The 23,744-nt window shown below is 40.6% G+C and overlaps 1 protein-coding gene across 6 annotated transcripts in view; it reads right to left on the minus strand.

The window, feature by feature from the left end:
• Positions 1-552: 552 nt before the first annotated feature.
• Pde1c (Phosphodiesterase 1c) overlaps positions 553-23,744 on the minus strand; it is a 658,667-nt gene continuing 635,475 nt past the window's right edge. For all 6 annotated transcript variants that reach the window (XM_075677462.1, XM_075677482.1, XM_075677476.1 and 3 more), the window contains 6 exons: positions 17,949-18,053; positions 16,439-16,559; positions 14,191-14,272; positions 12,804-12,935; positions 10,536-10,907; positions 553-8,366 (listed from right to left, as the gene is read on the minus strand). In XM_075677462.1, coding sequence (XP_075533577.1) covers positions 8,149-8,366; positions 10,536-10,907; positions 12,804-12,935; positions 14,191-14,272; positions 16,439-16,559; positions 17,949-18,053 — 1,030 coding nt within the window. In that variant the 3' untranslated portion in view covers positions 553-8,148. The remainder of the gene's footprint in view (positions 8,367-10,535; positions 10,908-12,803; positions 12,936-14,190; positions 14,273-16,438; positions 16,560-17,948; positions 18,054-23,744) is intronic.

Genomic DNA, 23,744 nt, shown 5'->3' on the forward strand with positions numbered 1-23,744 from the left:
GCTATTAATATCAGACCTAACAGATTGTTTAAATAGATTGTGTGTTCTTACCCGACACTGTTCCATTTACTATTAAATGTGCTTAAGTTAACAATTAGTTTGCACAGTACATAATGTAGCTCATGGTTATCATTGCCTATCAGGGAAATGTACCAATATGCTGCAGCCTACTTTTTGTGAAGGTGGAAACAAAGGGACCTACATGCCATTGTCAGTGTAATTCATCAAGATTGACTCGGACTAATTTTGTTTCCTATCTTCTGCATGGGGTTCACTGCACATATGTTAAACATACCCATGTGCTACATTAATAGGGTTACATGTGCATCAAATTTTCGTGTATAACTATGCATGCTAATGTGCTTTGTGCAGAAATAAGCATGATAGTGTAGGGATAGTGTACATGAAAGTTTCGACTAACTACACATGTGTGTTTTGTGTAGGGATAAGCAAAATGTTCATGTACACTACCTTGTAATCTTAAATGATGAATGTGTTCAACACTGCAAGCTTTTTTTTCACACTAGTGTGTGACATTGAAAGAACCAGGCAGTAACTGACAAGTCATCCTTTATTACATTAAATTAGGTTACACTTGTCAACAAGCAATATCTCCCTTTTCTGCTTAAATGTGGCATATTGAACAGCGTGCTTTGTGTCACTGATTAAACCTCCCTTTTTCACATCTATACTGACACAGGACAGTGGTCTAGTACCAAATGCTTGAAAAGCAGTACCAATTCAGTGTTTTCATCACTACTAATCTGAATGTACAAGGGTAACAGAAAGTAGATCACTGACAAATTTACATACTGGACAACAGTGTCATGGGCAGTCGCCCAAAAACATCATATTTACATAGTCAGATGTTACATATTTATTATGACAAGATTTCCTGACTGCACATAATGAGGCAGCTTGTCCCTAAAGTTGTGGACAATCCATTACAGGAGGTTACACACTCAAAAACAATGCAGATGACCAACTTGTGGAGCACAGAGGTAAAAATGGAATAAGGGTTTGCATTTTCAAGGCTTTTCTTGTAAGATACTTTGCACAATAGTTGTCCTTTAGTATGCATGTGGGCTATTAAACTTTTCGATGTGCATTGTACACATCTACACAGAATGTAGAGTACAGAACAACTAATCAAACATTACAGTTTTGGAGAGAAGCTGACACCAGTAAGTGGTTTGAAAGCTGGAACACAGATGTCAAGTGTGGTCAATACGTGGTCAGACTCTGGAACATCACAAACATTGGGTCAGTGATCGGAGGAAACACAGTATAGTGAAACCTTGTGGAGTGCAGTAGTTTGTTTTGATGCTTTGTTCGAGTAGCCAGAGTTGCATCTTTAAATATTAATAAATGGAACTCTACAGGAGCTCTTGAAGTGTTTTAGCTGCTTCTGAAAAAAAAATGAATAAAGAAAGATAACAATGCTACAAAGCATTGTTTTGTGGCTCATACCTGCACTTTTTGTGCAGTTTCAACAAGCGAACAAAAACGTACTAATGCTTATAGCTGTCCAGTTTTCCTGTAAGAATTGGGGGGCAAGTGCTGGTTAGATGTGTCATGAATGTGCAATCATGTGCTGCCTATCTCCAGCTGCATCAAGTTTTACAGACTGAAATTGGAGCGCTAGTACTTTGCAAGGTTCTCACATGTAGTAGGGTGGCTGATGAATGCAAATAAAACAGTTATACAACTACGAAGAAGCTCTGTTGACAGTTTTCTTGCCCTGCAGTTCTCTTCCTTAAGCAATGTGTAGTGCTGGATCCACACATGGCCATTCAAGAATAGCTTCATGTGGTATTTAAACATTTGTTGAGGGTCATAGAGAAGTGAGCGCCTCCACACAAATAAAGCAATGTGGTGGACTTAACTAAAGTTTTTATCTGAATGTGTTATTTTCACAGTACATGTAGTGGACAAAAATTGGCACATTCCCACTACAATAGGTGGTCTGTGTGAAAAAAAATGTTGCTGCAGGGAACTCTGCAAGGTAGGTGTTGTGATGCTCCTGATAAGTCAGACATGGCTACAGAGGCTGAGTAAATGACTGCACAAATGCTTTAGCGGCGACCACCAAGGCCTAGCACTAAACGTTTGGCAGTTTGTTTCCTTCGTGCCTAGTAAGGGTGCAGCAATATAAACTCATACATAAAGGAATAATAAGCTATATGTGAGGTGCAACAATTAAAAAAATTTATGACATGAAAGAGTGTTTCTTGCACTGATACATATACAACGGCTCACAGATTATGGCAAATAAGTTCTGCGGAAATCTGGAAGGCGGCAGAAGTTTCATAAAAGGGAAAATTGTCGTCCACTCCTAATTCATATTACAACACAGTTTTGTGTTAGCCTTAAAACTTTGTATTTGATGTAGATTTATTAGTCTAATAGTTTATATTAGTCTGGTACAATTGTTTATTAGTTTCCTTACCAGTCCAATAGGAATTGGCATTTGGTGCATAGTAGATTATAGGCAATTTGTATTAGTGCCTGTAAAGGCAAGACAATGCTTTCTGATATACAGAACTACATATTAGACCCACTGTCAATTAGGATTGCTATATCTAAAGCTTTCTGGCCTTGTATGTTGTAGTAGCAGACTTGTGAATGTTGGAATTTGTATTCGAACTAAATGGCATTTGGTTTTGATAGGACTCAATATGTTAATTGATCTTTATAATTCACTGGATAAGCAGAATGCTACAAAACAAAACTGAATTGCTACTAATAGCATAATGAAAATGTTAGTCCTCAAATAAGTGATATTTTTGTTTGGAGTGATCATTGGAGAACAGCATTCGTTAACTTAATAATCTGCCATAATACCACCTGTTTGCCTCGAACTACTGCAACCACTTGGCCACTCAAATTTTTCTTGCACACACACACATATATATATATATATATGTGTGTGTGTGTGCAAGAAAAATTTGAGTGGCCAAGTGGTATATATATATATATATAATATATATATATATATATATAGCATGCGAGAGAGATTGCACATAGTGAAACAATGGGCAACCATGGATAGTTTGTGTATAAGCTTCCAGCTTGGTGCAATATTCTAGGTCAAATTGAACATCAGACATTTCTTGAATCAATTAAGTATATGGGTCCTAATGAAAATGCCAATATTTTATTAGACTGGGCCATTGGCTGTCAGCAAGCAAATAGAGTGATTGTTCTCCCTACAAGAACCTATTAGGCTATTGTTGATTAGATTATAGGTGTTTCTATTAAGGTTTTCACTAAGGACTCGATAGCAGCATAAAGCTGCAATATTGTGTACTTGTGACTTGAGTTATCAATTATTTCATCTTCACTCTACAATATGCTAGCCTCCTGGCTTGTTCATATAGTAGCGCAACCACTGCGAAAAGGTGTTAGCGTTCTGTTCTACACACATGAATTTTTTCAAATGGAAAGCTTTCTTTCTGCAAAAACCATATCGGTTTCCTTTGTAAGCTACATGCTACTCTCAGATGGATGACAACATTGCCTTTCATGTATAACTGCTGACATATTTTCTATACTGAAATAGACTTAGCCATATTTCTAGTACCTTCGATCATCTAGAGAAACAATTTTGCAGGCTCCTAACAGGCCATCAGAGTCCCTGCAGCTGCCTTCAAACAAAATTGGCCTCTACGTCAGTGTAACTGAAGAAATTTATTTTAACTTTCTTTTTCTTTTTTTGCTTTAGTCATTTCGACACCTGGTTTTATCATATGGTGAATGGCATTTATGATGCAGTCCCACAGCACTTTTGTTAAATTGACTTGTCTTAAAGCTTAGTGCGGCTCATAACTACAGTGGGATGGTTATCATTCAAGTATTAGCTGCCATATCCTTGCACATACTATGACCTTTCTGTGAGCCTTTTCATTCCATTGTGCAACATACCGATGGCTTGATACTCTTGCCACAAAACTGTTGTTCTTGGAGCACAACTTCTTGGAATCAGAAGTGCATCATAGTCTGTTTTTTTTGTTTCTTTTTTGTTTTGTTTTTCAGATTTAGCAAAGCGGTACAGCGTACATGATTCGAGCAATGATATGGCATTGCCAACAAACGATTATGTAGCAGGACTCTAGGCTGTCTGCTGTCTCTCTTATAACTGCCTGTTGCAAAAGAGTTTAACACCAAAGAGGGTTGATACTAGCATAATGCAAAGGGTAGGGGTGAAAGACTTCACATGTATGCTGTTTGGCCCTTGTGTGTCCTTTCTTATTTATGTTTTGGTTTTACAGTCTATCTACCATCTGGTCCAAATTACCACTTTTAACATGATATGTACGTACCATGCACTTCCAGTGTAGATCAGCACAAAGGGGGCTTTTTGTACTATATGGCAACAGGGGCATTAGCAGATATGATACTGAGCCACTACAGACACTAGTAAGCTTTTAGCAGTACAATAGCTGGATTACCATGCAGGAAACATGTTCCAAAGTTTCAGTTTCCTTCAGTCCAGCCTGTGCTGAGCGCAAAGCTTTGTGCAAAGGAAGAAACATTGTGCCTGGTCCATGGGTTGTTACACTGTTGGCCACAAATTGCGAGCACTTATGCTTGCAGTTAATGGACAGATATATGTGAAAGACAAAAAAGTATAAATAATGTTTGTTCTGTTATACTATAGGGGTGACTAGACCATAGCTTAGTGTGAGGTTGGTTGTATACATTTTTGTCAAGTAGAGAAAACTAGTTCACAATAGCAGTTTAAGGTGTATGCAAGCTTGCTCATTTATTTTCTTGTGTGTATATGTAGGATGAGCAGAACGCAAGCTATGTTTACAGCCTCTACTTACACAATTTGATGGCATGACTTCAAACACTATTTTAGCAAGAGGCTTAATATCTATGCATATATTTTTTTTCTTATATGACCCCCATTTTCCCCCCACTTTGTGGATTCGGTGTTTTTTTTTCTCTGCCCTTTAGGAACGTTACATAACTTGTAAAGCCTATGCAGAGCAAAGGACAATATTTCAGATTTTCTGTAACAATCAAAGCATCATGATGTTTGCAGCACTTCTTTGTTTTATCGCATTAGCATAAGCCAGGAAGCTGAATTTAGCCATGCCAGAACAATAAGGCTTCTGAAACTTAAGATATTGTATGTATTATTTCAAGAAAAGCAGTCACTGCTGTGCGCAATTTGTGAATGCAACATCCCAGGTGTTGCAGAGCAGTTTAGAATAAAAAAAAAAAAAAAGTTGTCGGGTGAAGAATGCAGAGAGCTGCAGGAAATGGAGGAGTTGGAGGGTGGAAGTGCTGTAGGGTACTGTTCTGACATTAAATGCAACTTCGTAAATGGAAAACAGGTGCACTTCACTCATTAACACACAGTCCCTTGTCCCTGGAGGCTGTCTGAAATTTCTGTACACACACGATGAGAAACATGCAAACATACAGCTTGGCACGCTGGCAGCCTGCAAAGTCTTAGAAGGATAGGGACACTGTCACTCAAGAAAACTTTTACACCGAGTAGCATTGCAGCCTTGTACACAACCATTATATGAATACCAAGTGCATCTCATACATTCAGGATGTCCATACATACTGGTAAGATGTGCTGTGCATATATACATCTTAAGGGATCTACATTTCAAAGCAGTACATTGTAAGCTGCTTGAGACTCTTCAAAGGTCCAGTGAGCCAGTACTATTAAAACCTGGCAAGTGGTAATGATTTATATATATATATAGTTCTACAAGACTTTCTTCAGCAGCAAAATATATTTTAGATACATACTGCAGTGCTTTTCCATCTTGGTTCCATTGCTACAGTCTTGGAGTTTAGGGAAGCGCTAGATATTTGCCACCTGCAGCTGAAAGGCAGCGTCACGTGGCAAGCAAAATGCCAAGGTGTAGCCACTGTCTTAAGCATAGATGGCAATTACAGCACTGAAGTAATCATTGATATGATAGTCAGCCTGAAGCAAAGCAAGCCTATGCTCAAGCATTTGTTGGAGGTATTAACTGGGAAAAAACGTGATGGAAAGGAAAACGAAAAATAACAATATACCGGAAAAACACTGATGGTTCGTTGCTATGCACATCCCCGACCTATGAAAATATCTTTTTGCAATAAGACGGGCATCAGTGTGAAACTGGATAGTAGACCACCTTAAGTAAGGATAGCGCTTTTTGTTGCTTTGGAATAATGGTGTCAACATGAAATGTAAATATAACATTTTATGTGTATATAATATACGCCTTTATATGTGTATATATAATTCCTTACCATGTATGAATACAACATAACTTATATTAATCGATAAGACAATACACTTGACGTTTTCGTTGTTACATGGCATTGAAATAGCTGCAACAGAAAATAAGAGGCTTCACAAATATTTTAGTGTTATTGTAAAGCAATAAGGCAGTAAAATCACTGCATTGATAACAGTACCGCTACTGGGAGTAAATAATGCAAGAAGTTCCACATTACATGGTTATTATAATTAAATTTTTTGGTGTGGACATTGTTATTCCTTATTTTTTTTGCAAAAATACCTGTTCATGCTCTGCATATAGTTCTGCACGATAAAATAGTTGATATATGACTGCATCTTTTATACAAAACTACATCCCTATCTGAAGGCGCTGCTGTCTTGGGGTTAGCTGCATTAAGTGAAGAACTACATTGAGTGATCGCAAATTAAATATGTCTGCATTTAATCACATGCTAAGGGCAAGCCTAAAGTGTAAGGCCATGCTTTATTTTAAGGTTTCAAGGAAACATTTTACCCCTTTGTGCTATGTACATGTTACAAGCTTCACTTTAGACAAGAGGTTAAACCATATTGTACTTAAATAGATAAAAGAGATGACAATGAGGATCTTACATTACTATCTTATCAGCCTTCCCTGTCAAGCATATTACCCAATGAACATCTTTATCACATAGTGCCACAGCAAAATGTTGCTGTACATAACTTGCGCAACTATCGCCATATGCAACAGGCCACTGCAACAAGGTCACTGCAACTGTTTCTTCACCCGTGTACGACAACGCACTGATGCTGCTAAAATGTGTGCACTGCTTGCTGTAGAACCTCAGTGTAGAAATGTTTTAACAGTTAAGTCACATCAGACAAACAACCGACGGCTTGTTTGAAAAAGTCGAGCCTTAAATAAAAAGACATTGGGTGGTAAATGCGCCTTGAATTTAAGGGAATTTTAACAGAAAGTTTTTTTTTGGAAGAGTAGAGTGAGGAAAGCAGCACGCAATTACATGTTGAAAACTGCAGTAGTCCCCGAGTGAAGACAAGCTTAGTTCTCATAAGCAGGATGGAACTATAAATGTACATTGCCTCACATATTTTCATTATACTTGATGCAATTGAAAAATTGGAATGAAAGCCATCAAAAAACAAATCACAGCACAAAAAAGAAAAAAAAAGCAGAGACATCTTCAAAGATTCTTAAAACTTGCATTCACTATATGAATATACATAACCTGTATAGGTCGTAGGTTTAAGACTGTTTTAAATAATCACAGCATACAGAATGAACATAATGAGGTAAAGAAAGCAAAATGTGCATCTCGGAAGCATAAATAAAAGCAGCCAACAGTAAGCTTACATTGTCACCAAGTATTCCTTTGCCTGGAGTGTGCATGATAGCTTAGCTTTGTTGAAAAGCCTCAGCTAGTTTTGTGCCCATGTCGAATACTAGCTAGTATATCTTGCTAGTGTGACAAACAATGTGAGCTAGAATGAGGGCAGACTGGAAGGAATGACTTCAAAGTGCCTGGGTGTGTTGTGTACAAGTGCGTGTATGCCTGCATGTGTGTGCATGCTGCGTAAGACAAGATGCCTTGAGGAAGCTAGTTATGCTTTCAACTAAAATGCACTGACAAAACTAGGTGCCATATATTTCGGTTAAGGGAAATAAAGCAACGAGACTGAATGATTTCGCCATGGTGGAGTAGTTAAGCTAAGGTAATGTTCACATATGTAGATCTTGATGGCATATACTTGTTCACAATGAAGAGTAGCTGCGAGGGCATCTTGCCGTGCAAATGTTGACAGGTGCACAAACGTCAGAGTGAACATTTGAATTGGCCGAGCTCATAAAAAGCTTCCAAAAGCTAGCACTCAATTTAATGTGCTAGCAGAGACTAGTCTACTGGCATAAACTCAAGTGCTCTGGAGCTTGTAGGCTGAGGCTCAGTGGATGTGGACTCTAGCAGCTTGGCCTCGGAGGCTTTAGAATCCAAAGGCTTGGACTGTTGGGACTTCAGCAAGGCTGTCTTCGACTCCACCGGCATGGACTCTGCCCGATTAGACTCCACTGCTTCATTTCCTTGGCTTGCTCGTTTTCTTCTTGCCTCTGCATCTAAATTTTAGAGAGAAGACAAAAGCCCGTGAATGCAGAAGGCAACAGTGGGGTTTCAAGGGATGTAAGAAATCAGACAAAAATCTCATGCTGTTTAGTTATTACATCCCTCAATTCAGTTTACCAAGTTTCAGAATGTAACCGGTTGGATTTTGTGGATATGTTCTTCAGGTTTACTTTGAAAGGTTGCCAAACTTCAATACCACACATGCTTCTTGCACCAAGCTTATTATGCGTTACTGTCTGTACGTTTAAGCTGATTATGTGCGGATATATTTTTGAGACTATAACTGCATTTGCTTGCCTATACAGTCGAATCCACTTATAACAATATTCAAGTGCCACGAAAATTCCATTGTTATAACCGGGTCGCATGAAAAAATTAATATAAGGGGATGGCAGAGCTGATATGAGAGAACTATATAGGCAGGGAGGCCAGTGCCCCTTCCCACCACCTTCTTCCGCCCAGCTGCTGATTATGTTCACTCGTTTAACTGCTTCCTGGGCGCTCCTATCACCTCTATGTCATATATATGTGCTAAACAAGTTTGCTGGTAATCCACCTTCACAGCAGTGGAATTGTGTGTCAATTATTGTGAACTCCTTTACTAATTTACTTGATTGATTAATGCGTTTTAACGGTGCAAGGGCCAGTTCTGGCCAAAGAGTGCCAAAAACTGCAAAGATGACTACAATAATGGAACTTAGGCACCCTCGTACACCAATTTGTTGCTTTACAATGAAGACACATAGCACAGTCAACACTGTTTTCTTTAGCCGCAACTAAGCTATTTTGGTAAGTTGTCTGTACAGTAGTCTTAGCTGGCCAGAGAGAGCTTGTTTCTTTTATGTCACTTGTGCTACTCTGGGAATTTCATGTAGGTTCCAACAGCTGTATGGCATACATATTTTGGCATTTGGTTCATACTTTGGTACTGCAGTACATGTACATTAGTGCCATTATAGTGAGGCCATAATGTTACAACCATGAATTTGGGGGCCTAAGCAACATACAAAATAAGTATGGAGTATGTGGCAGGAGGCAGAGGTCATGTTTTAGGCACAGAGAGCAGCTACATATGGTAGCATAATGATGATGTAGGAGTATTTCTTGTTGGGCTTGTTGGCGAAAGATAGCTATTTAAAGAAAGGTGCAAATCAACACACGTGTAAAGAGTGAGCCAGACAAGACGAGCACCACCACCAACTGTTTTACTAGGCCTTCAAAGGTTGTCTATATATGTTGCACACAATCCTCAAAGACATACGCAGAATCGCAAGGCTACGCGTGAACAAAAAAAAAAAAAAAAAAAAGATAGATGGTTTACAGTTTCATGCCCCAAGTTTCAATGAGGTGCTTTCTGAATGGTGTAAGTGTACGGACTTGTTGCATCTATCTCCACTTTATCGTAGGCTTCTAAAATTTCCTTTGCTAGCATGTTTATGCTTTTTGCTATAATTTACATAACAAGCAGGGCTTGCATCAGCAGGAGCCACAGTGCACGGGCAAGTGCACACATTTATTTCTAGCTGCTAAGGCATGTGGTGCTGATCTGGTCTGTCCTCTGTACGTGTGTCAATTTGTGCCCCTCTTCTAATAGCGAATCTAGGCACCTTGCCATAGATATCACTAGGGCAGCCTTTGATATGTGCACATATTTTTAAAAATTAATAAACGTTTCTTTCTCTTTCTCTCTCTCTCTAATAGTTATGATGATGATCGTCAACAGATTCACATGCTGGCAGTAGGGACTGCAGCAATGGCTGGTGGTTTTTTGCTGTGGCTTCTTGCCTTGGTATTGTTCCTCAGTTTTAGCTATGATCTTAAGAGTCAAAACATCTATGGTCTATGCCCACAGATACTCCACATCATGAGAACATGTGTTACCCATGGACAGTAGTCGAGAAAATACGGTACATCAGGGAGTGGCAAATCCTTGACACTGTGGGACCGATGCTTCTAACATTTGCAGTAAAATCCCACAAGACCTTCTTATTTTTGAAGTTATAACAGCATTATAAGAAAATATGGCACCTCTGCTATAAGTGCATTTATTCATGCAGAAATGTGGCTGCAAAATGCCATCCTGCTTGGTGCCTGTTGCATATGCAAGCTCTTCAGGTTGCACACAGAAGGTTGCACAAAAGGTTGCACACAGAAAAAGTTACCTTGTGCTGCCCTTTCTTGCCACATGCTACGGTTCTCTTCCAAGTATTTGAGCCAAGGCCTCTTGAGCTTTTTGGGGGCGAGTTGTCCTTTTGGTGACCTTGGTGAAGAAGGTGCACTTTCCATTTTGCCACATTTGATGCCTTCATCAGTGCTGGTTGCTGTTATGCTTGAGAGACTTGTGATGCTTGTAGTGCTTGTTGTGCGTATTGGCCGAACCATGGGAAGTGAGCGTTGTTGAATTTTTTCCTCATTCTGTTTTTTGCCTTCTTCATGTGGTTTGGCATCTTCCTCTTTACTGTCATTCTGCTGCTTGGCATCATCCTTGGTTTTGCTGTCATCCTGTGCCTTGGCATCATCTTCACTCAGTGCCTCTGCATGATAAAAGCTTGTATAGTTTTGACTAGATACATATAAGAGTACGTGGTGAACTGCAACGGAGTAACCATTCTACAGTAATGGCTGTATTTACTGTATTTATTCATTCTGTGTATTTTTCTTTACAGACATAGTAATGTGTTTGATTTACATACCTACTTACTCTTGTATAGTTACTGTCACCATTACTGTATTTTTTTCATCCCATGTATTCATTTTAATAACATAGTTGTACTATCCTGTATTTGCCCCTGCCTGATGTAATGCCTTGGGGCCTTCAAGTCTATACAATAAATGAAATGAAATTGCTGCAAGATAACCTTTTATATTGTATTTTTCAGAGATGCCTAATTCTTAAAGACAGCACAGTAGAAACAGCGAAAGACTACCCACAACTTCTATATATCCATCCCCAAAATTATTCTGCATTTAAATAGATTGGTGTTCTACATAAGTTTGTCCTGCAGTGCTTTAGGAAGGCTTTTCTGGGAAAGTGGAGCAACAATGCATTTCACCCCAAGTTTGTGAATGGATATATCTTAACTACTCTTTTAAAAAAACTAACAGAATGGCTCATTTTTTCGATGTAATATGCTTCAACTACATGATTAGGATCCAAATAAACCTGTGAATAGGGTGAGAAATTCAATAAAAGCAATGATGACAATGTCTACTGCCATATCTACATTGTCAGGAGGGCTTGTCATAAGGCAAAAAGTTACAACCACTCATGACGATCTGAAGTCATCAAGAAACTGATGCGAGTCTCGAGAGACCAAGACATGGTTTGAGCACCTAGTAGTTTCAATTCTGCAATCGCAACAAGAAAACAGTTTTCACTAGAAAGTTAATGATATTTAGTTATGACTAGCAGTTTCTGATGTCAGCTTTCATGAATAATGCAACACCAAAGACGTATAACCTTTTCCTCTGTACCGAACCATTTTTATTAATATGAAGTGCTTGCAGAAGCATGCACCTGATATGGCCCATTGTTGGTCAAGTACTGCGAATGGACATCATGCTAGGCACCCAACTTGCACACGTTTTTTTTTTTTTTTCACAAAAGACACACATCTGCGCCTGTTTCCCTGATCTATGAATAAGGATGCTGTACATACAAATTTAAAGGCAATCACCTAAACAACTAACTACTTTCTGGCATTAACAAAAAAGAAAATGGCCATTAGAATCATATTTTACTTTCTAAAATATCCATCTATAGCAATGTGTTGTCAGAAATTTTGCATTTCAGCATTAGCACAAACACCAACAGAGCATACTGTAGGCACACTGGTCATGCTACTCTCCCATGCTGCCCTTCTGAACAGAAACACCCATTAACGATAAGGTGATAATCTTCTATCATTACCACATGAAGTGGCTGTAAGCTTTGCACAGTGCTATCTTAATGTAGAAACACTTCTCCAAGTGACTAATGAAAATGCATGCATTTTTTCTCCGCTTTGGCATCATCTCAGAATGCTGATCCCATCTTGGGGTGTCGATAAAAAGAGAGTGGTGTTTATATGACAGAGATGACAGTACAAAATGCCATTAAAACCCTGGTGATATGTAATGACAAATACTGTGGCCTTTCTGTAGCTATAAAGTTAGGAGAAGAGGTTCCCGTTTTTAAGAGTGGAACAGGGAACCAATCATTACTTGTTAAGCCATGAATGTAACAGGAAGTGACACTTGTGTAACAAGTAATATTAATTATTTATTTTCATGGTGACATCAGTTTTTCTCCTATTGATGAAAAAAAGAGATGCTATTGAGCTCTTAATGAATACTTTTGAAAGAAAACATTGTTTTTCCTGCTAGAAATAAGTGGTGACATTCTCCCATCTCCCCCCAAAAAGATGAAACTGAAAGATATGTTTTTTCACCTGTTCCCTTGTTCTCGCTGCCTTCTTCTGAAATGCTGTCCTCAGTAGTTCTTTGTGAAACCTGAAGGAGTATTTTTTCCAAGAGGTCTCCGCACACATCCATGGTTGGATTTAAAATGAAGTCAATAAAGCCTAAAATAGAAAGCAAGACTGTTGAAGTTCTAAGATGGAACCTGTATGAATATTGCTCCTCAGCACTATTTAATGAAACCTTGAAGGAAATGTTCTTTTGACACCTCCCAATTCACTTTGTGGCACTACACAATCGTTCACAAACATACTGCAGTATATATCACACATACAGTGCTCTTTATATGTTTGAGTAAGATATGATGCTTTAATACCAATACAGTCAAATATGATTGTCATAAATGTGTTTGGGCACTAAATATTATCAAGTGATTATCAAGTGATTCGATATATTCGAAGCCAGGCACAACAGTCCTTTACGATAAGTTTGTTATAGACAATAGAACAAAGTTGCGAGACAGTGCTGAAACACCCCATGACGATATGGCTTGCAGCAGGAAGCGTAAGTAATGTGGCAATCTGGTAGCGTCTGTAGCTCTGTTGGGTTATGCATCATATCGCATACTATCCGATTACCTTTAAGCATGCTGTCAAGTGTGCTCAACCTCGTGATCGAAAAACAAAAACAAACACAACCCTGCTGCAGGTGCCTTTACGGCACAGGTTTAGGGGCTCAGGGTTAGATATATCGAATGCCCAGTTCGTTTAAAGGATTTATTTTACATGAACATCACTAAATAAATTTAGAATGTTTTACATAGAGCGCAACTCAATGTACCCAGGTTAGTTTTAGTAATCGGGTTTGACTAACAGAACTGAAGCAAGTGTTGAAAGTCATGACAACAGATGCAACATTACTTGATACTTTTTTTTTTTTTTACAGAATAGATAAGAGAGGCATTTTCAATGATTTGAAATGAAATTTTGCTTGTAGGCTGTTTGTTCAATACCTTGCTGTCTAGTAAATTCACAAGAAATGTTACAGCGTGGACATCATTATTTAACAAGTATGTTTGGTTGCTGAATATTGCAACAAACAAGTTTCTGAGGTCTGATGAAAGCAGAATATGCACATTCTGTGGAATAGATAGATATGTTAGCAACTGTTTGTTGAGTTAAAGCCCATCAGCCAGAGTGTAGAAGACATACTATAGTAGTCGGTTGATGTACAGGAGACATGAGAACCTGTAGAAAACATGACAGCAGCTTCCATTTCATTTAGCTGAAAGTCAATGTTAGTTGAGCTGGCATGAAGCATAAACCTTAAACAGAGATTGGCCATAAGCTTAGAGAAAATGATGGGACAAGCACAGCCTGTAAGGCAAGTATATTTCATTATAATCATCGAGAGAGCTACCTATCTGAGACTCCGCAATTAACGTTGTGTTCCTGTCGCACAGTGGCGAGTATGGAAGTCCAAGTTCATGTTCTTTGTCACCCTAGGGGGAGAAAGAAAAGTAGTTAAAAGCACCATAAGAAGTAATGGGATCATAAAATACAACCATAACAATGACTTGGTTAACTTAAAGGGACACAAAAGAGAAAAATTATTTTTTCTGCAATAGTAAATCACCCTACCACCAATGCTAAAAACATCACTCTTACAGAAAGAAAATGCTTGGTAGGCCAGAAAACAGGTAAAGACGAAAGACGGGTGGCACCGCCGCCTTGAAGTTCCCGCACCATACCCTTTACTGACCCAAAATGCGGGAAATTACTTTGAAATTTGTGACATCACACTGACTTACTGGCGTTTGGCTTTCTGCACGAAATTAAAATAAAAATGTAACCTTGACCTTCATTTTCTCTTTTAAGAATCAACCTATTATGGCGACATAAATACCAGCAGAGTTTTCAAAGAGCACTTTATCACTTTAAACTGGTTTGTGGTTTTGCTTTAGTGTCCCTTTAACATCAGCCAATTTTATGTCTACTGCAGAATGTACCTCACTGTGATACCTAATTAACCCCAAGTGGTCGGAACTTCCGGAGCCCTCCACTACAGCGTGCCTCATAATCAGAAATTGGTTTTGGCACGTAAAACCCCATAATTTAATTAAACTTCCTAATCTCATCATGCCACTTAATCTTCTGCCGAGCCTGACTGCATTCACTTTCCCCTTGGCACCCAGCCTGTTCATATAATTAGATCAGCAGTTAACTGCCCTACACAATACATGACCTGCTCTACATGACCTACCCCACTCCAGCTCGGCCTCTTAATTCAAATTTTTTTTTTTGGACAGCCACTGTCGAGGAACCTGGGACTAAAGGCATCTTACCTGCCTGATGTGGTCACTCATGTAGTACAGAGCAAGAAATTGTCAAAGTGATATACATCAGCACAACACGTTTTTGCTAATAGTATGCAAGTGCACAGACAATGGCTGTAACAAATCTGAGAGCAATAAATAACAGTCAAAGCGACACACATCACAGACAGCAATGGTGTAGCTATACAAGGGAACAACATGTATTTGCTAAGACGCATGCAGAAACAGAAGCAAGGGTACATAAATGCAAGCATAAGAACTAGTAAGACCAGTAATCATTTTTATAAGTTTGCATACATAACAGTAAGTACAGTTTCACAATTATTTAAACATTTCGATGAAACCGAACATCAGCTACCCCTGCTTGCTTATCCATACTGTTTTCCCTTCTGTTAACATTACACCTACGATTTTCTGTTGCGTGGTCATGAGATTTTTCTCAAGTTTCTTTTTATGTTCTCAGCTTCAGCACCATAGGTTAGTGGTTGGGCAAATTTAACATTAATATATAATAAGTGTACAGAGGCTCGATTAATGGGCTCACTGAAATTTGCACGTAATTTGTGAAAACAGCACAATGACACCTATGAGCAAAGTAAACGTTATGCATGGTGTTACACTCATCAGAACAATTCAAGTATTCCACCAGACAGCTTGCCCATTGTGTCAAATATTAGAATGACAATTACACTGTCACATTATGTAAAAGCAATTTTGTTTAGTCAGTTTTGAGCTTACCAAAATGTCAGCTTCGGTGGATAAACCAATAAGCCACTTGGCATGCACTGTTGTGCGCTAGTTTATTGTGGCTTTCTGTGGGGGCTGTTCACCTACAACACCGCTATTTGTGGCTTTTTGTTGTCACCAATCCCACCAACATTTGCCAGCTCCTATTTTGTAATCTGCTCGTGGGATTTAGGGCTAGTTAGGCTCGCTTTTTATAATCCTGATGGATTGTTCATAGTGGATGATGAATAGATAATTATTTGCATTCCAAGATACAAAAGATCCTCAACTGTTACAAGTGGGCAGGAAAGTAACCAAATGAGCATTGCTACTCGCTGAAGAGTTGATATATTTGCATTTAGTGTTCTTTCGAATTCCTAGCAGCAATGACTGTAACGACGACAGCGTGGGAAATAACTTTTTTTCCTGAGAGACTCAAAAGAAATATTGCCACATTCATTTTCCACACGTTGCTCCCATTACATGCTTTCTTGCTTCTAGGCCACATATCAAGGCAGTTGTGAACTATATATTGAATGAACTAGCAAGGTAATGTATCAAAGAGAAATAATTATGAGAGCCAGAACTACACAAACTATTCCTTACCTGTTGAAAGAATTCTTCCATAAGGAGATATGTCCACCTATGATGCAGCCTCCACTCCTTGCTTGGGTGACTAATGTCGCAACAGTGTAGAATTAAGCTGAGTGCTTTGGCCTTGTCAAGGCTGCATTGAAAGCAAGTTCTTGTTAGTTGATTGTAGCTCTACTGGGCAAGCAGGATTTGACATCTTTACAATTAGTGTACTAGAGGTTGTGGAAAGAGTGCAGATTGTGCAGGGTACACATTGATATATCTTGAATTTTTTATTACTGTGCCCCAAAACAGCATACTTGCCTTCTAATTTGGTGCACAAGGATAAAAAAATAAGACAAAAAGAACAAGAACAAAATATACAACTCAAAAGAGCAATTGTGTTGGCAGTTTAGGAAACTCTTCTTGATGCTTATCTATGACCATTTAAATAGGTCACATGTTCATGTACTGTGCATCGCTAGGTCTACGAGGTCTGTCTTGTCCTTGATGATGACTTAATCAATGATATACATCATTGATTAGCTGAACCTCAATATAACAAATTCTCATGTATAACAATATAAATATAAAATGCTTCTCGCCAATATAAGCATCTAACAAATATATACTGGTGACAGGTATTGATATAACGAAGGTATTTTCGTGTCAGATGCAACTTTGTAATAACAAGTTTGACTGTATTCATTCACTATCCTGGAAACATCTGAAAAGCTACAGCTAGTTCGATATTTTCCTTTTGTAGTGTCAAAACTACAGAAAGTAAATGCTTATGATTTCGGTGTGCTCTGATGAAGTTCACTTTGGTTATGCTGTGACAATTTGGAATTGTAATTCTAATGTGTTTATTAGAATGCCGCAGGTTACTGTAGCTTAATGGGAACACCTAATTAGTGAATAAGGTTCAAGCGCAACAGAGGATATGGATGAAGCAAGTGGATTTCTGCCTCCTTGATTGAACACTTGCCAACAAGGCAACCTCTATGCTTAACCTAATTACTTTTAGTGATGGCTGCTCCTTATGGTACACATGAAGGCATGTGAACTAGTCCTTTCTAAAATGATTCCAAAGTCTTTCCCGAGCCTAACGTATCATAGCAGCGGCTTTTATCCAAGAACAAAACCAAGATATTTAGGCACATTGTGCTTGAATACCTGTGTCTACTCCAAGGGCAACATGCACTGTTCCTCCTACAGCAAATTAATTAAACACTGAAAATGCTTTTGTTCATTGGAAAGTGCTATAAGTACTGTTGCAGATAGGTGTGATCACTTCATTTAGCTGGCTGATGTATATATACATTTTTTGCTCACTTTAGAAGAGTGGCAAAGACTGGTTGGGCCTGACATATTGCAATTTCTGCTTGAATTGAATATTGAATATTTTCTTGAATGCTAGCATGCAGAGGTTCAGAAAATTGTGTCCATAAATGGCTGAAATATGCACCAATTACTGGCCTCAAGAAATGCAAGAAATTGTTTCCCACAGATAGCTTGCATGTCTTTTCCACCATGCTTCTACCTGAAATCATGATGACTCAGGGCTGTCTTCATGGTCTTCACTTGCTGGAAGTGAGAGGTCATGTCGGTTGCCAGGACCATTTCAATAACCAACAGACGGAATTCTCTGAAAAGATTGTGAAACGCAACTTTCTGTGTTAGTAATTGTACCAAACATCGAGTAGTAGTTAACTCACTGCTAGCAGCAGTGCAAGGTCTGTTTTTATATATATATATATTGCCCAGTAAGCTTGCAGCTAGTTATCCAGTCTATGCTTGTTACAAAAGACCCAAGTATAACAGACTTTCGGATATAATGGACCACATTTCAGTCTTAGTTTGTTCTACCTATTTTATGAATGCAACTAAGTTCGCCTTTAACGGACAACGGACTATCGGCTACAGCGGACGAAATTAGTGGCAATTTTTGTCACAAGATCAGGCGTATAAAATGGGCTTTTGCCGTGTCGAAATGGGCTGGCAACTAACTGACTTGCGAGGGCCAGCCGACGATCGCGGCTCAATATCTTGCGCGCGAGGGAAAGAGGGAGGGGGGCGGGGGGTTCTACTCCGGTGGCTGCTAGCGACGCGGCCGCGCGGGCGACGTATGTTGAAGGCGATCTCCGACGTGGACAAAGTGCACGCCCGCGCTGGCGCCTTATCTTGAAAGCGAACTGTGATGTGAACGAAGTGCGCGCCCGCGCGAGCATCATTTTCAAAGAGATCTGCGATGTAGACAAAGTGCGCTCAGTGTCGGTAGCTTCGTATGGACTGTGCTTTCGACGTTTAGTTCACGTTGAAGCGAGAGACAACACGAAGGCCAATTCGCTCGCTGCTGCTGCCGCGCTTATCTTGCTTGATTTGCTATCGCAATCGATGATTCGCCTTTCGGGCGAAACTGCGACTTGCTTTGTTTTTTTTTTACTTTGGACGTTCGGCACTCGCTCTTTGCAATAAAGTTTTTAGACATCGCGACGAAAGTTTCGGAAGTGAGGCGTCTCGGATATTACGGACTTCGGATAGAACGGTCGTTTTTTGTCGGATTATCAGGGTCCGTTGTAACGAGAGTCGACTGTATTTGTGGTCGTACTTTTGAGAGCAAGCTACGTCAATATTATTTATGAATATATCAGCGCAGTTTTGTAAAGCTAATAATAAAGGTGTTGCACATTTTGTAGAAACTTCAAGGAATCCAAAACTCTGCCCACTGAAGATCATTGGCGACACAGTAGCTACAGCGTGTCAAGATGCAGATATGGGCAGGCTATAGCCCTGTGTGTGTTTTGAATGTAAGTAAAACTACTGAGTGGCATAAAATAACTAAATCATCCGATCATAAGGCTGTATGTGCCGAGCTTGAGATACAGTGTGGGTTGTTAAGAATGGCCAGCTGCAGTGGAAGTTTGCCAGCCATTTACGCCAGCGGTGGCAACCTCATCTTGGAACGCCGCCGCCAACCTCTAGCCACGGCGTGACTAAGTCGACTTTGTGTCGGGAACAATGCGCGCATCCTCCACTCTCCGTCGTTTCAGCTAGGATGCGTTTGACGAAGCAGGCTTTGTGCTGAAACAGCCACCGTTACGCTCTAGCCTTGTCGCCGTTGTGACTGGAGGAGTTCGACGAAGCAGGCTTTGTGCGCAACACGACAACGCGGACCTGATCTGCTACGGGTGGGGGAGTTGCCGCGGGAAAGCCGACGAAGGCTCCTTCCCACGCGCCGACCAAGACGCAAGACAATGTGCTTCCCGGGCGCGCTACCTGGAACGGCTCCGAGTTCTACGAAATTCGTGTGGTGTCGATTTCGGACCGTGAACATCTGTGTGTGTGCGTGTGTGTGAGCCCTCATCCTCCTCCAAGTCGAGAGCCCGCCTCCTCCAAGAGGGCGGGTCATCTACAATGACGTCGAACTATGACGTCGAGCGGAGTCATATAAGCAGCGATTGTCGGCTGCTAGAGGGTGCTCGATCGTTGTCGTGCTCGAAATGTACTCGTGAGCTGTGTGCTCGTAAGCTGTTTGCTGTATGCTCGTCTTGCGGGCTCCATTTGGGAGTCACGCTAGACTGTCGATGTATCTCATGTTCAACTGTAAATAACATATAAATAAATCCTGCTCTCTTAAGTCCCGACGAAAAGTCAAGCTCCTTCCTACAGCTATGACTGCCAAATCTTACATCTGAGTGGCAGCGGTTAGACCGGCCTACAGCTCGTAGATAGTCAGACAACTCTAACAAACGGTGGCAGCGGCGAGATCGTCCGACGAATCTTACAGGGTGTTATAAATGGTAGTGAATGCGAGGTACATCAATTAAACATCATAATATGTCATCAAACTAATGTGGTAGATCAATAAAACGAAAATTTTCTTGCTTGTTATAAAACTATGGTCAAAGCTCTTCTGAACGGTTTAAGCAAAGGAATATTAATGCCTGCGTACCTGTGACTGTTAGATACTGTGTATTTGAAACAGGTGCACTGGAGCAGCTAGTCAGTTTCAGAGTAACATGCAATGCCTTGTATATCAAAGGGCACCTGAACCACTTTTTATCGAACTGGAGAAAAGCATTTGAAATGAAAATAGGTTATTTCAGAAACAGTTTGCCGTAAAAAGTACTTCAATGAGTTCAGCAAATTTGGAGTTATTGGCAAGGAAACACCGCATCTGCTGAGGACCTGTTCCGTCTTCCTTGCGCTGAGAAGGCTACGGCGGGGTAGGACGTGCCCACAACACTCCGCCTTCTAAATGTCACTGTGGCGCGCAGTTCAAATTTCATTTTGTATGTTAAAATAGACGCCACGACTTCCGATTTTAATGCCTACAACGTGCTAAATGTAAGCCAAACGCTGTTTTCCGTAGACGGCCGCAGTGTGCTTAGCCAGTGGACTCGTGGTGGCACTGCGGCGGCCGTGGCATCTACGCTGCGTAGCCGACTGCAGCTAGCAATAGCAGCCGCGTATGGGAATCCGCTTTATTACGAAATAAAGCGTCCAGGAGAGAGTGAGGAGTAGGCTTTCGTTTGCAAAGAGAGCGATTGAGAGAAATGTGACTTTGCGCTCCGCTTGCGAGCTCCATGCGCCGCTTACGACATCAAAACTTGGCTGAGTTTTTCACAGCAGCGTATGCTACCCGCAGACTATGTTATTTCACCAAGTCCGAGGGGTAGTTCAGGGCCCCTTTAAATGGACATTACCTCTTTCAGTCGCATTGTCTCCATATGGATATGCAACTTTTGAATTTGCCGACAAGTGATGAAAAGATAGAAATCTTCATCATAGCGCTGAATGTAAATAATACTCTGATAAACAAACAGTATTGTGACTTAAGTAAGGAGAGTAATGCTAAACAATGACATTTTAGGAGGTTTAGTACCAGTCTTGATGAGAAGTTCGTGTTGCTCTGTATCAATGCTTAATTATTCTTCTTTCGTGCATCGGTCATACTATCCCTTTCGTGTGGCAGTACACAGCGCGTTGTATGATTTGAGCGGTATTGCTTAATCAACCAATCAGCGTGCAATGAAACTGGTATCTCCGAAAGTTCGTCCTGCGATGCATGCAAGCCTCTGGAGTGTCGAAAACATGTGACGCGACTCCGTTGCTGCTAGCTTAGCATGTAGAATAACTTATAAAAAAAGTTCAACTGGCGCGAAACACATGGGACGGAAAGAAGACATGGAAATCATAAGCGCAAACCATGTCTTTCCATCCCATGTGTTTCGTGCTAGTGTAACTTTTTAACGATGTGCCAACTAAGCCAAACATCTATTCTTCTAGAATAACTTGTCTTTTCAACAGGCTATTGCATTTAAAGCCTGAAACCCGCGCGCGTCGTCATATCGTCGCCATATCGTCGCCATGACGCGATAACTTGTTCAGCAGATTGGAGGAAAAAAAAAACTGAGGAGAGACCCTGAGATCACTCTTTGTGAAGCTCATGACCAATTTGGCAAACCGCACCGGTGCGCACCCGGGCGCAATTTCATCCCATCATCGTCGCCCCAGGGTGCCCCAGTGCGCGCTGGTGCGATTCGTCGAATTCGCGATCAGTGACGCCGGAAGGTACTCCGTCATCTTATCGGGGCAGATTCTCCTCTTTTTCTCGCCTTCGGCAGGCAACCACGCCGGGCTGCGCAGACGTGCGCGTGCCGTAGTGATCCGACCAATGGATCCGATCGTGGTGCATACCATGGCGATACCACTGTCTAAGTGATTTTGTCCGAGTATTGTGCTGTAGCGTTGAAAGCAGTCCATAATAAACTCCGCACGTTAGACTGTGAGGCCGATCCCCCGCTACTTTCGCCGGCTTTTCTGACAATAAATTTGTGCATTCTCACTGAATGTACTGCAAGATTGCACAGGCGATGACCGGCAGCACACTTTATGCACATCACGATGTGCATCTGCAAGCCCATCTGCAGCTTATGAGAACAAACACGTATGCTGGTGGTGGCGTTATAGGAATCATTTTGCTTTATTGAACAAGTTTCGTCCGGCTGCGCACCACGAAGCCGTGACGGAGCCGTGAGTTGTGACGAGCAACAGCGCGTCGGCGAAGAGGCCAGCAGAGGAGAACGTCATTACGCGTTTAAATACACTGACTACGGCCCGAGCTCTATTGTTCTCACGGTAAGTGAAGCTTCACGGAAACGACGCTCTGTGATATGCTCTGCGCAGTGCCGAACGGTAAGTGCGTATGCGTGCCGCTAGCGCGTTGACTGGGCTACCATCAGCCGTTTGATGTGTGCGCAGGCGTATGCGTATGTTCTGTCGAGCCTTGTTCACTCTTGCATCGCATCCGCCAGCCTCCATTCCCCTGCGCCCTTAAGAGGAAGCTTTAGCTCGGGAGCTCCTATCTAAATACATGTAAAAGGAGAATTCGTTTTTCTCGGCAACCACTGCACCAAATTTGACAAGGTTTGTTGCATTTGAGAGAAAAACTTAAAATCTAGTGACTGTTGGTTTCAGATTTTTTATTTAGGTCGTGAATGTTTTATAAAATATGGCGAAAATCGGAAATTTTCGAAAAACGAAACTATCAAGTTTACAACTCTGTAACTCAGCAACAAGAATTCATAATACGATTCCGTGAATTGCATCTAATAGTACATCTCAAGCGGACAAAATTGATATCTTACACATGAATCTCAAAAAATTTTAGTAATATGGAAATACAGCTTTTGCACAACCCTTGTAAACAACGTAACAAATTTACGTAAGATATAAAATAACGTATCGAATTTGTCCGCTTTGAATGATCTAATGGATGCCGTTTACAAAACTGAGATATCTGTTTTTTATACATAGCTATGAATCTGTAAACTTCGTGCTTCTATTTCTTTCAAATTTTCGAATTTTTGAAAATCTTTTTAACAAAATTCAAGACCTAAATAAATATTCCGCGACCAACAGTCATTAGAATTTAACTTGTTCTCTCAAATGCAACAAATTTCATTAAAACCGGTACAAGGGTTATCTCAGAAAAACGTTTTTGCGTTTTTACATGTATTTGAATAGGCCGCGTCGGAGTTGGGCCCGAGCTAAAGCTTCCTCTTAATCCCTTAATTACTCACAGTGACCGTTTCTTTCCCATCCTTCAACGTGGCTGTTTTACATGCTACAAATACATCGTCCGCTGTCAAAAGCCGGAACACTGCACAGCTGTCACTGACCGTCAAGGCGTTTATTGCATATTCTGAAACACAGCGGTTTGAGTCTGTGCTTGAGCAAATAGATTTCCAGATTGTCTGTGGCGTGGTACGTGGTGTACGGCGTTGCATGCGCGCTCGTTTCGCGCTTTTACGTGCAGGCGTAAGTGGCCTGC

This window comes from Dermacentor variabilis, chromosome 1, assembly GCF_050947875.1.
Source record: "Dermacentor variabilis isolate Ectoservices chromosome 1, ASM5094787v1, whole genome shotgun sequence".
Classification (NCBI taxonomy): domain Eukaryota; kingdom Metazoa; phylum Arthropoda; class Arachnida; order Ixodida; family Ixodidae; genus Dermacentor; species Dermacentor variabilis.